At 40.3% G+C, this 13,830-nt stretch overlaps 1 protein-coding gene across 1 annotated transcript; it reads right to left on the bottom strand.

The window, feature by feature from the left end:
• LTV1 (LTV1 ribosome biogenesis factor) lies at window positions 1-13,224 on the bottom strand (the record flags this gene model as incomplete). Its single annotated transcript, XM_006161911.3, is given in 11 exon segments — window positions 1-70; window positions 196-396; window positions 569-621; window positions 1,195-1,334; window positions 2,410-2,537; window positions 4,028-4,277; window positions 4,606-4,747; window positions 6,307-6,394; window positions 10,601-10,774; window positions 11,782-11,913; window positions 13,066-13,224. Coding segments are annotated over 11 exon segments (1,381 nt in total), but the record flags the coding sequence as incomplete, so codon positions are not given.
• Between the last annotated feature and the right edge of the window lie 606 nt (window positions 13,225-13,830).

Raw genomic sequence — 13,830 nt, 5'->3', positions numbered from 1 at the left:
GCTCTTTTTCCTGCCTTCTTTTCTCCAATTTGAATGCTAATTTGTTAGCTTTCTTCTCCACTCTTCGTTCCTGTGCAGAGGTATATTTACATCATTCATATCTTTAAAGTGAAATCAAACCTATGCTTAGAAAATTCCTCTAACCTCCCGACCATCAGCAATTTGTAAATCTCACATCTGAAAGATGTATTTTACCTTGCGCTCTTCTTTTATAGCTTGCTTTCTTGCTCTTTTATCTTCTTTGCTTTCACCTTTAGAACGCGGCTGAGTTGATACCTTAGGTAGATCGCTGGCATTAATCATCTGCATTCGTTCGACTTGCTTTGCTGTGAGTCCTTTCTTAGGTAAGACACTGAGAGGTATTCCTGTTTTAGAAGATATTCGAATTTGTTTGGGCTAAAATAAAAATAAAATAGCACATTTATTTCCCAGTCATATTAAAAAATAGCTCACTAATGACACACTGTTGGTGCCCTTCCTAATAGCACCCCTTGCCATACAAAGATAGATAAGGTTATCATGTGAAAATCTGTTTACTCCATTTCCAGTATCGCACATTAGGACTTACCTTCGGTTGATACTTGATAAGCTGCGGATGGTTGTATAAATTGGAGTATGTACCTAAAACAAACAAATGAAACAGAAACATGTATCAATAAACACACTTTAATATTTTCAGCAAAATATTAAAGAGCTCCTAATATTCCTGACTGTGGTGACCTCATAGTGCAAAATAACACTGGAGTATCTTTTTCTTTTCTTTTTTTTGGGGAGAGGTTTTCGCTATAGGGCGCATGCGCTTGCCAGAGAGACAGAGAGACCAGAAAGCGAGAAATCACCCCCCGGGGGATGGTCACGCCGCAATCCCTTCTCCTCCATTCTCCTCTCGGGATCGTGTGCACGCACGCACACGCGCCAGGCATGAGTTTTAAGCCACCGGGTCCGGGACGCGAACCACGGTAGACTACGTGGGAGTCCAGCAACACACCCATTACGCTAACTGCTGGTTCCCTGGAGTATCTTTTATAAATGTTTTTAAATTGCTTACAACTCAGTAATAATACCACTGTTTCCAAATCCTTTTTACAAATTCCCTAAAACCTGGCCTCTATTAAAATACATGTACTTTTTAAAAGTTGATGCATTTTGTACTTTAAAATACTATCAGACTTTTAGAAGACATAAGACACTTACTACAAATGGATTCACAATCCCACTTCTCTTTGGCTTCTTCAAGAACTACAGTAATAATCTCTTCCTCCTCAGACTCACTGAGCTCATTCATTGGCAGATCTTGATCTTCAAAGGGTTCAAGAGTATTCAACTTTACACAACTTTTGGTTGAATTTTTAAAAATGAAGACAGAGAAAAGGAAAAAAAAAAACACAGACACATATCATTATACTATATGCCACCAAAACTGCCCTTCAAGAGCTCCATATAGAAACAACTATAATTTTTTCAGACCATCCACTCCTGTGTTCCTGCCTGTCATTTCCTGTCAAACTGCAGTCCATCCAGACCTGCCTCTTCCCTCCAGTGGGATTTAGATACTCATTCTGCTGATAAACAGGTAAAATCAAGAAAATTGCCATACTTTTCTGCCTTCTCCTTGTATTAGTCACTCAAAACTTCCTGCAAACGATTGCTGTCTACTTGAATGGAACTTTCCGATTCGGCATTATCCAGAGCCAGCAGGTGACATGGTGGTTAAAAGCACTGGACTCCCACACGGCTGGCTGCAGTCTGAGTACCGGACTGCTGGCTTGCTTTCTCGCTTTCCCTCTCGCTCTCACTCCGATCCTCTCTGGTCAAGTTTAAATAAGTAAATAAATAAATGTTAGTAAAATAATTCTTCAAAAACAAACAAAAAAACAGGTAAAATCTACCTCCATCTTTGTAAAGCCATAATACATTAAATGAGATGGTGGCTTTTCTAGGAAAACAAATTTTTTTCAAGCCTAGAAAAGGACTGGCCCATTAGTCTCACCAAACTACTCAAATAACTCAAACTATGGACATCTTATCCTGCATGTGGGATCTGCATACTACAATAACTGTGGAATCAGGCCTTTCTAGCAGATATAAACACATGCTCATTAGTGTACCTCCGAGAAGAGTCACTTTGATGTGCATGCGAACTTGCCAAATAACTAGCTAGTCAGTTCTGCTAATGTGGCTGGAGAGAAATTCTGACCTTCCCATGAGCCATAATTCTCAGAACACCTGGCATTTCAAGAAGATGAAAAGAGAGCATATACTTTTTAGTCAGAATAACTTAGTCAAAAAGGCTAGAAGCACGATCTTCTCTATTTAGAACGTCCCCTCAATGTTTCCCACTTCGACCCTCAGTTATTCTACTATGACTCTTCTCATGCCAAAGAAATATAGAAAAGAAAATCGCCATACTTTTCTGCCTTCTCCTTGTAATAGTCACTCAAAACTTCCTGTAAACGATTGCTGTCTACTTGAATGGAACCTTCCAATTCGGCATTATCCAGAGCTCCAATTTCATCATCATCATATTGTTCATAAAACTTGAATATAAACAGAGAAAAGATATCATGAAAAACAAATGAACTCATTAAAACCATAGCACTTAATGTTAAATCTCGTTCATGTACAACGCTGATCTTTTTTTTGAGAGGTTATTGCTATAGGGTGTGCGCGCTCACCAGAAAGACAGAGACAGAAAATGAGAAATCACCCCCTAGGGGGATGGCCATGCCACAATCCCTTCTCCTCTTGGGATCTTGGGCATGCACGCACACGCGCCCGGAGTGTTTTAGCCACTGGGTCCGGGACTCGAACCACAGTCAACTATGTGGGAGTCCAGCGACATAGCCATTATGCCAACTGCTGGTCCCAATGCTAATCTTTTGTAAGATCACAACTACATTAAAATATCAGCAGAGATTTAGCACCTTAACAACCGGAGGTAGAAGACATTTCTGCCCAGTACTTTAAGATTTAAATTTAGACTAAAAACAGACCTCCGTTTAATATGAAAACAAAAGGAACTTATTCTTAGCCTGAAGAATAAAACGCTAGGTAGAGATGTTTACCTCCGAATAGCTTTAACATATTTTCAAATTCTTGGGTTACATAAACTCAAAGACCATGCAATCAAACAGCCTTCTATTACTGTACACTTTCTATTGTTTAGATGATGTTTATTGTTATTACTCAAATGTTGCTAACACAGTTATGTTTTGTCAGAGTAAGCAGGGGATGATCTCCCAAAGAGTGAAGGTATTTATATAATAGTTTGCCTATCTTTTGAGAGAAAAGGAGGACACAAGTACTTAGTGAGAGGGTAGTGAAGTTAGACCCTTCACCTCAGATTTGGTTGGAAGGAAATCATTCATTGATCACATATTGAACCATCTGAACGACTATACCCCAGACACTGCTTTAGAGCTTGGGATCTATCAGTGAGCAAAACACACAAATCTCTGAGTGTGGGAGACTCACATCTTAATCAGAGAAAACCCTATAAGCTAATAACATAATGAACACATCAGAGATGACATTAGAAGGTGTGAAGTGCTACAGGACAACAGGATGAGGTACAGAAAACTTGTATAAGCAGACAGCCAACAGGAGGGAATTACAAGCCCCATAGCTGGTGTGTCAATGAGACCCAAACCCAGCACAATTCAGGCTTTTAAAGCATCTTACACTATTTTCTTTCTGCTCCTCAGTGTTAGTTATGTCAGAAAGCTCAAGATATGAGAAACTGAATAAAATGAAATTTTGTTTATGCTCAAGCCAAGAAAATAGCATAATCTTATGACTGAAGAGATCCTGAGTTGAAATGGCAGATCTCAAAGAGGGAAGTAAGGATGTTTGATCAGTCTTTTGACCTATACATGTTCTTTTCAGAATTAAAATGACAGTGGTTTTATGCTGTTTTAATAAAAAAAGAAAAATTTCTAATACTAAGTTTTAGCTGTTGGTCCTGACTTTTTTTAAAAAATAAAATTTATTAGGAGACAGTATTAAAAGGGTCCCTTTTTGGACTTACCTTCTCAAACCTCTCATCATGTAGGGTCAGCTGTTCATTTCTCCTCATGACTGAGGAAGTAATAGAATACTCTGTAAAGCGACTTTTGGTTTCCTCCTCCCAAAACAAGTGATTTTCTACAACTCCAGGCTTTCCAGGTACAGACATATCATCGTCATCTGATAAGGGGCTTGTGGAGTCATAGTTGTCATCATCACTGCCTCTTCCCTTCTCATCTTCCCACTCACTGCCATCTTCACTCTCAGATTGCCTGAAGTCAAAGAGCCAAAAATTCCCTGTCAAAACAACTCAAAAAATAACAGAACAAAGTACTTTTACACAAATAAAACCGGAGGGTACTTTAGGAATGGTTATTGTTTAGACAGGAACAGCGATGCTGCTTGACCACTGCTATGCTGAGAGCAAGGACATGGCAGTCAGGATCCCTGACACTGGCTCTGTAAGGACATCGTGTCACTTGGTGTCTGCTCTAAAACTCAAAATTCTCTCAACAGTATCAACTGGAATATTCTACGGCTACCACCCCACTGAAGAATTAACAGTCAAGTTATCCTTGCTTCGAAACAAACTGCACATACTGTATAACCGCTCCCTCTTCTTCTCCTGTTGGCTTATTGGCCTGAAGAATAAAGTCATCTTCAAGCACATTATCTGGATTATCGAAGTCAAAATCGTCATCGAGAGCTGCAACAATGTCAGGATCAAAATCCAATCGAGGTCCTAGGAAAGCAAAAATGGAGTAATAATTTCCAAGAAAAATACAGTTTCTTTACTTAACCAATATAATCTGGGTACCTGTGACAAATTCTACTTACATACTGAGACTAAAAGCATGATTAAGGGCTTAAGGATCAGTCTAGTGAGGAAGAGACATAAAAATGGGTCATTTCAAGTAAAAAAGTCCTTCCTCTTTCACTATCTACTACTAAAAAACACTCTTCCATTACACACTTGTAAAATTACACTTTGCCTATGTAGCAAAATACAAAGCTTTCAACAGCAGGGAAAAAACAAAGTTTAACTTCACCTGTTGAAAATAAATAAAATATTTGTAGACTGTCACACTTCCAGTCTTTTTAGACTATGAGATTTTAATGAACTGTGTTTATTCCTTCAGTCATATTATTCCATCTGTAAAAACACGAGCAGTTCAAGAAAAAAAATTCAAGTTCAAATTTACAATCTGACAGCTTCTGGTGCCATTCCTACATGGCTATTGCTAGTCTCCACTCTCATTTCCTATTAATACTTACCCTTCCTTCTAAGAATGCCAAAATGTATAGTTTCCTATATTCATGTTCTCTTGCTTTTGCACATTCAGTCCTGTCTGAAATATCCTCTCTTCTCTACCTCCCCCTCCTTCTTCCACCTGTTTAACTTCTACTAAGACATTATCTTAGATGTCACTTCCTCTAGAAAGCCCTGCCCAATTTCCTTGCTCCACCAACATTTATCCACCTGTACTGTAATTTCCCATTGTCTCTCCTTGCCAACTCTGCTTTATTATGGTCTAACTCAAGTCTGTAGAGTAATGAAAGAATGCCAGAGGGAAATTGACAGTCAGTATCAAGGCAACTTGGGAGAAAACACCAAAAACCATTTTGATGGACTTTTGTGTTCTAAATTATGATGAAAATAAAACATTTTCTTAGTGTACCCTGAGAAGACAGTAAAACGATCTTCTGTAGCGTGATGGCTATGCCACTGGACTCCCATGTATTCAACTGTGGTTCAAGTCCTGGACCCGGTGGCTTAAACTCACACTGGACGTGTGTATGTGTGTGCCCAAGATTCCAAGAGGAGAAGAGGGGAAGAGACTGCAGTGTGGCCATTCCCCCTGGGAGGTGATTTCTCACTCTCTGCCTCTCTCTCCCTGTCTTCCTGGTGAGCACACGCGCCCTATAGCCAAAACAGAACAAAACAAAACTTGTATACTCTCGGGAGAAATTTGGAAAAACAGGCTACTTTTCAAAATTATACTACATGTAACAAATGATGAGTATCATTGTTATCTTTGTAAAAGATAAAAATAGATAAAATCCCTCTACTAGATCACTAAAAATAATTTTTCTACTTTCTTCTCCAAAACGATCTTTGAAGATAGATGAATTTGATGCTTATTAATACAAAAGCCCTTCCTAATGATTTCTAATATGAATTCCAGACACATCTCAACTGCTTCGATGTTTTACTAGGGCAAGAAAATATTACAACATTATGTTTCTTTATGGAAAACATGAATTTGTCCACTTGAAAAGTTAAGAGAAATTAAAACACACCTGACACGGGAGCTGCTTTATTTAGCAATCCAACATCTTCTTCAAACTCAGATGCAAATACTGATGAAGGCAATTTAATTCCAGTGCTCTAGGAAAAGAAATTATATAATGATTAGGTTCATTTCAAAATAATTCTGAATTACTTTGCTGGGTTGGAAAGCAGCCCCCCAAAATTCATGTTCCCAAGATCCTCAGACTGTGAGCACATGTGAAACAGTATCCTTGACTAATCAGATACCCTTATTAGTCAAGATACGGTCATCCTCATCAGGGTAGGTCCTTATAAGAAGGCCACGTGAAGACAGATCCACATGGCAGAATGCCATATGAAGATGGAGGCAGACTGGAGCTAGACCTCAGCATGCCAAGGTCTGGTTGCCAGCAACCACCAGAAGCTAAGAGTGAGGCATGCAGCACTTCATTCCTCTAAGCTTGCAAGAAGGAACAATCCTGATCATATCTTCATTTCCTACTTCTGACCTCCAGAACTGCAAGAAAATACATGTCTAATTTTTAAGTCACCACTTCATGGTAATTTTTACTGTAGTCCTAGGAAACCATTACAACTATACTCTGTATTCTCTCACCCTGCTCCAGTTACAACCTTCCTACAGTATTTCACGATGCATTCTCTAGTACATCATTCTGTTTAATCCTTCAACCCCATGAGCTAGGAGCACATTTTAGTGAAAGGACAAAAGCTAGGAAGGTTAAATGACATTCTTGCCTGAGTCTGGTCCTTAAGTGAGATTCTGGGATTCTTAACTAGATTTCACAACTCCACTGGCCTGAAGTTTCAAAACATAATCTTTTATTTTAAACTAGAGATAATGTCCTAATCTCTAGTAACGGCACAGCCTTTCTCTGAATCAACTAGCTTAAGCCCTAGGATGATCATAAATCACTTCTCTGTCCTTATGGCTCTCTGAATTCTCTTGTATATAGTGATTTCACTTGGGCACCATCCTATTTAGTTTGCTGAGGCACGGACAATGACAACAGCTGCTCAGCTTGTCTATACCTAAACCAACCTTCGTAATTCTGCCAGATTAACTCCTTTAACATTTTATTCACTGCACCTTCTTGAACTTATATAACAGATCTCAATCTTTGACTCTGTACTTAAGCTCCTGATTTTCAAGATCCTATAAAACCAAGGCCTACTCTTATGTATTCAGATTTCTGTTCAATATGTATGACCATGCAAATCAAGTAGTTCCTCCCTGTCATATAATAATTTAAAATAACTTGTTGTGCACATGTGTGCCAGATACAGTGATCCACGTTACCTCATATCCCTGCTTCCTGACTAAAATGTTCCTTTCTCTCTTCATAGTTCCCACCCCTTGGAGACCAGCTCAGTTCCTCCTGCATGAAGCCCTTCCTGACTGCTGTCATAGAAATTTCCTTAAAGTGAACTCCCCTTATTTTTCACACTATGCAATCTACTTAAATGCAGTAGCCTATATTCTCTAACTGGCCCTTATGCTTCAGTTTTGTCTTTCCAATCAGTTAATAATGTGAGGGTAACCACAAGTTATCTGTCTTTGCACCTCAACTCCTACACTGTCCTGGGCCCAGGAGTAGGCACGCAGCTGGCTGGTGCACTCCACTCACTGCAGGAGAGCACTCGGCACTGGAAGGCTCTGATGAGCACAAGCTACATGCAGCAGTGCACACAACAAACTGTTATAGCTTCCAAAATTGGAGCACAGACATAGGCAAAGCTCCATTTATTGGCTGTAGAGTCCTTTCCTCCTTCCCCAAAAAAAACCAGCTCTGCTGAGATATAATTTACATAGTATTAAGGTAATGCACTCAAAGCATAGAATTCCATGGGTTTTTATATACTACATTACTTAAAACTTGACAAAATATATATTTATGTAGCCTTTTAGGTTTTTTTAAAGGCACTCGTGGGATTACAATTTTGGGATTAAGAAAAGTGGGAGGAAGGTTAGTTTATGTTTAGTGAATTTACCTTTGGGAGATTATTTATCAAACCTTTAAAAGTAGCCAGAGAATCACAAGCATGATCAGCATTTAGACAGGGATTACTTAAGTTTATGTGGTGTAAATTTTTCCTTGGTTGCAGAGGCTCCCAATAATAGCAAGTTTGCCCAGCTACTTTCTACCACGATAGCATGCTCTTTCCTTCACAAGAAAATGAGGGCCTTATCAGACATTCATACTGCCTTACCTTCTGTTGAAGGTAAGATTTATTCAATATTTCTATTCGATTTTGGTCCTTCATTACAAGTTATAGCTGACCCTTGAACAACACAGGTTGGAACTATGTAGGTCCACTTATATGTATTTTTCTGTAAACATATTTTCTGTAAATACTGTAACCATATTTTCTCTTATGATTTTCTTAGTAACATTTCCTTTTCTCTAACCTATTTTAGAAATACAATATATATATATATAACATACAAAACAAGTTAACTGTTATCAGTAAGGCTTTTGATCGACAGTCGGCTATCAGTAAAGTTTTGAGGAGTCAAGGTATACGTGGATTTTTGACTGTGCAGAGGGTTGGCATGCCTAATTTGCCTTGTTCAAGGGTCAACCATACTTTGGTCAAAAAATGTACACAGGAGGGCCAGCTCTATTGTGCTGTGTCTGAAGGAGCCAGAGCTCAAGTGGCCAACCATGATTTGAATCCAGGCCCCAGCTACTTAAAAAACATGCTGGATGTGTGTGTGTGTGTGTGTGTGTGTGTAAAATCTTAACAGAATGCAAAAATGGAAGCCAGGGATTGTGGTATGATCTGACCCCACTGGGGAGGATACTTTTCCCTTTCTCATCTCCCTCTGGCATATGCATGTTCCCTCTGGCAATCAGAAAAAAAATACACGAGATTAATCCATATTTTTGCATAGCACTACAGAATACTGAGAGCACTTTTGTTTTTGAGTATAATTCACATGTCCTTATAAATAGCACTGAAGTATATGTTTAAGAGCCTTATTTTGTTAAAAAGTACAATTAGTGACTACTTTCACTCAATTAGATTAAAAACAAGGGGTCTTCAAAAAGTACACAGAAAATGTGTACTATGAAAAACTTGGCAACCAGCAGTTAGCGTAATGGATGTGTCACTGGACTCCCATGTAGTTGACCGTGGTTTGAGTCCTGGACCCAGTGGCTTAAAACTCGCGTCCTATAGCAAAAACCTCGCGACCCACCCCCCAAAAAAAAACTTATGCATGGATATCAAGATTTTTTTTGTACCAAAATAAATTCATACATTAATTTCACATTTCCAAGAACTTTTGGAACTCCCTTCATACAATCTAGTTAGAAGAATATTATGACTATTAAAACTTTTCTTCCTAAGTAGTTAAACAACTTCTGGATCTCCTCTCGTCTCCATGGGTTATAGAAGAAATTGAGCTATATATAAGATAAATACACTATGACTGATACAATAGTTGGGGAATAAAAAATAGACAAGGTAGCTGCTCGAAGAGATGTGATGGGAGATCTGGTGCCTTACAAGAGTTATGTCCTAGTTAGTGAGTCAACAGCTGCAGTTTATTATCTCTTTCTTTGGAATGATACCCTGAAACCTAACCCTCTGACTCATCTTAAGCAACAAACTATGGACTGGAAGTGCTACAATCACATCTTCCTAGAGGAAAGGAATGCCTACACCATGATAAGACTGATAAATGAGAAGCAGTGGGAATTGGTGCCCATTTTCTCTCTTCCCTTCTGTCTATAAACCCAATGATTGTCTTTTTCTTAAAGTGCTAGGTGATATAAAAGTTTCCCATAAGGAAATTTACTCCAGCATTAATTTCTGATAAATATGTACTCTCATCTGTATTTTAAAATAAAGTATTAAAGTGGACTGGACTTCTGTTGAGAACATAAATTTCCTTACATTCTATTCTCTTATGATCAGCCTGCAGCTTTTACGAAAGTATTATAGATCTCAACATTATATAAAAGGTCTACTTTAAAACATGGTTTATGATCCCAAAACAGTTGTTAATTAACATAGAATATAGAATTGCTTTATACTGAGAAGAGGTAATGGTCTATGAATCAAAAGTCTAAACCTGTCAAATGACCATTACTTTGGTCACCTGCCACCAGAGAAGAGGTGGCTGCCTCTTTCCTGATGGTGTTATCCACATACACGTACTCAATTTTAAGTGATGGCAGGGCCTATCTTTGTGCTGTTCAAACTGACACCATTACTTGCCCTCGTTATCTGGATTTTAAATGGTGGTTTTTTCACATCCACACACTCTAAATGAGAGAAACTGCTGCAAGGCCTTACTGGAATTATTACAGTTTCTTCTTTTTCATCTCTCTTGTTGTATGCACTGAAGACACCAGAGGGAATAAGCTCTGAGGGTCCAGATGGCTCCCTCAGGTGCTGCAGGTAGTCATAGTCATCGTCAAAGAACACTCCGTACTTCCTCTGTTCTGCTCGCCTTTCTTCATCATCTACCTTGGATAATAAGCAAAACAGAATTAGTACTCTTCCCAAGGATAAAGCATAGGAGCATTACAATGAACATAGTTTTCAGAACAGGAGATAGATGGCATACACTTTGACTGACAGGAATGAGATGATAAACTCAGGAAATAGACTCTAAACCAGACTGCTATATGAAACTAAAGAAAAATAAAGTACATAGGATTAAAATGAAAATAATTCCTCCTTTACTAAGTATTTCTATGCAACAATCTGAGCAAGAAACACACTTTTTTTTTTTAGGTGTTTGGAAGATTAGAAAATAAGAATTCAGTACAAGTACAATTTCTTGTATTTATGGGCAAAAGAATTTTACAACATATTGCGACCAGCAGGTTGTGTGGTGGTTAAGGCTCTGGACACTCCCACATCGCCAAGCACGGTTCAAGACCCAGACCTGGTGGCTTACTTTTCCTTTCTCTCTCTTTGTTCAAATTAAAAAAATAAATAAATAAGTGAATGAATAAATAAAATAAAATAATTCTAAAAAAAGGAAAAAAAAAAAAACCCTCAACTTTGCGATATACAAAGTTAATGTACTAAAGAAGTTCAACACTCAGCCAGTGCCCCTTGACGCCTTTTCATATTATCCAGACTTAACAAGTACACTCTAACAATAATTAAGTCAACCTTCTCAAGACCCTCCTGCCATTTTCCGAGGCTAACCTATGAGCTCATATGCTTTATACTTTATGACATGAGTGACCAGGAAGCAAGATACAGTTTGTGGTTCTGAAATGGCAGGATCTTAGGGAAGCAGAGATTGAGCATACAGTTGTGCACTAGGTAATATCATGTAGCTTTGTAGCTGGTGGTTTAGTAAATATTTACCATTACTCTTCAAGATTTTTTTCATTTAAATGTCTCAAATAATGACTCTTTATCTTCCCAAAATAAATATGTATGATGTAAAAACAAACAAACAAGAAAACCTGGTAACAGTCTATTTACACACTTAATGGCTCTAGAATAAGACTTACTTTCTGTGTGGGCAACAGAACTCTCTGGGGTGCGGTCTCATCTGCTGCTAAAGGATCTCGTTGGCTCCGGTGCACCAAATGAAAAGACACAGCTTTCTTCTTCTCTATAAATGGCTTTTTCTTCCTGTGAGGCTTCAAAGGAACAGAATCAGAACAAATCATTAAAGTGGAATCACAAAAAAAACAAATACCATAGTCATACACATCTTCAGTAAATTACATAAAGACTCAACAGAATTTTTTTTTAAGAGAGATTTTTGCTATAGGCACATGCACTCACTGGAGAGACAGAAAGTGAGGACCCCCACCCCCCCATGGGATGGCCATGCTGCAAGCCCTTCTCCATTTTCCTCTTGGGATCTTGGGGCAGCCACACAAACACGACTGTTGTGAGGTTTAAGCCACTGGGTCCGGGACTTGAATGGTGGTCAACTAAGTGGGAGTGCAGGGATCTAACCATTACAGCATCTGTTGGTCCCCTCAAACGATTTTTTAAAATAGAACCCATATTTACTTCTCTTCAACAAACATTTGTTGAGCATCTACTTGTGCCACGCCTTATTATGAAAGCTGGGAATAGAGCAGTGAGAGACAGATAAAGTCCGTATTTGGCAAAACCTATCAACATGAAAATAATTTCAGACGAAGAAAATAAAACACCGTGGTGTGCAGAAAGACCCAAATATTACTTTAGATTGAGAAGGTCCCTGTCAGATGGAACCAGAATGGCAAGGAAATTGCCACAAGAAAATCCAGAGTAGACGATCTCAAACTGGGTAAACCTTTCCTCTGCCAACTAGTAAATGAAACTTCGACACAAAGATTCATCCTCCATTTCTACATTCTTATTTCACTATCTAAAATCTTGATTTTTCTATCTGGGGCCAATCTTAGACCCTCCCCACAAGTCTCCTTCCCTAGAACCAAGTGACAGACACTCCAATGGCTGGAGAAATCAGCAACTCTCTCAGTCTGACTCCACGAAGCACAGGGTGACGCAGGCGTGTCTGGTGTCACAGGTTTATGGTCAACCCAAGGGGCGCAGAGTCGCAAGCACACGGTATGGGTAAAACAATAGTCAGGGCATTCTCTTCGGGTCACTAGCCGAGTAGGCTTGGCCGTCGGAGACTATAACCTGCAAACTGTGCCGGCCTGTGTGGGGGACCCATCACTACACCGGCGTTACCTAGACCCAGGCTGCAGCAGCCACTGGCATAACCGGAACCCGCCGGGCCTCTGCAAAGCCACAGCGTCCCAGCGCCGAGACAACCAACGCTTGCTCACCATGCTGCGGCCGCGCGGCGCTCACCCCGAAAAAGCGCGGCGACTACCCCCTCGAAATCCGGGAGAGGCCAAGGCCCAGTTCGCAGCCCCGCGTCTTTACACTTGGCCACACGTGCGACGCCAGCACCCGGCGGAACGGCACGCCACAGGCCGTGGAAATGAACCAATCGCAGAGGTGCTGGCGCCTCGCGGCCGGAAGTTACGTTGCTGGCTCCTCTCAACGATCGCGAGAAGCTGTTGGGAGGTGGGGCTAGCTCGGTTCCTACTCCCGGGTGGGCGGTGGCTCCTCGGGCCAGAATTCTTCCAGGCGGCCAAGGGGATAGTCGGCCCTTTTGCGTTGAGGCGCAAAAGCGAGAGATGCCACCTATGGGCGAACTTCCTTTTCTAGCGCCCTCTACCGAGACCGAGGGGACGAATCTGGCATCCCTTTAGAGTTGCGTCCCTTCCCTATTCGCAGCCTTAAAAAGCGAAAAGCCGTGTGTGCAGAAGGGAGGCGTCCGCCCTCCTGGGCCAGCGAGGTTTCAGGTTCCAGCGCGTCGGGGCGGGGGCGGAGCCGGGCCGCCCCAGAATTAATTGTCGGCTGCTCCAGAATTAATCAGGAACCCCCACCCACCCACCGACCCCACTGCACCCTGTTTGGCAAACTGCCTTCGTCCGTGCGGTTAACAAAACCCCGGAGACGCTGTTGACTGCAGGAACACTGAACTATAATGAAGTATATTCAGAATCTCTGATGTTTGTATGTAAGGCGAAAAATGAAGTTAT

This window comes from Tupaia chinensis, unplaced genomic scaffold (assembly GCF_000334495.1).
Source record: "Tupaia chinensis unplaced genomic scaffold, TupChi_1.0 Scaffold139457_1, whole genome shotgun sequence".
In the NCBI taxonomy this organism is placed as follows: domain Eukaryota; kingdom Metazoa; phylum Chordata; class Mammalia; order Scandentia; family Tupaiidae; genus Tupaia; species Tupaia belangeri.
Note: the sequence above shows the minus strand (reverse complement) of the source record. Positions and strands in the feature narration are given on the sequence as shown.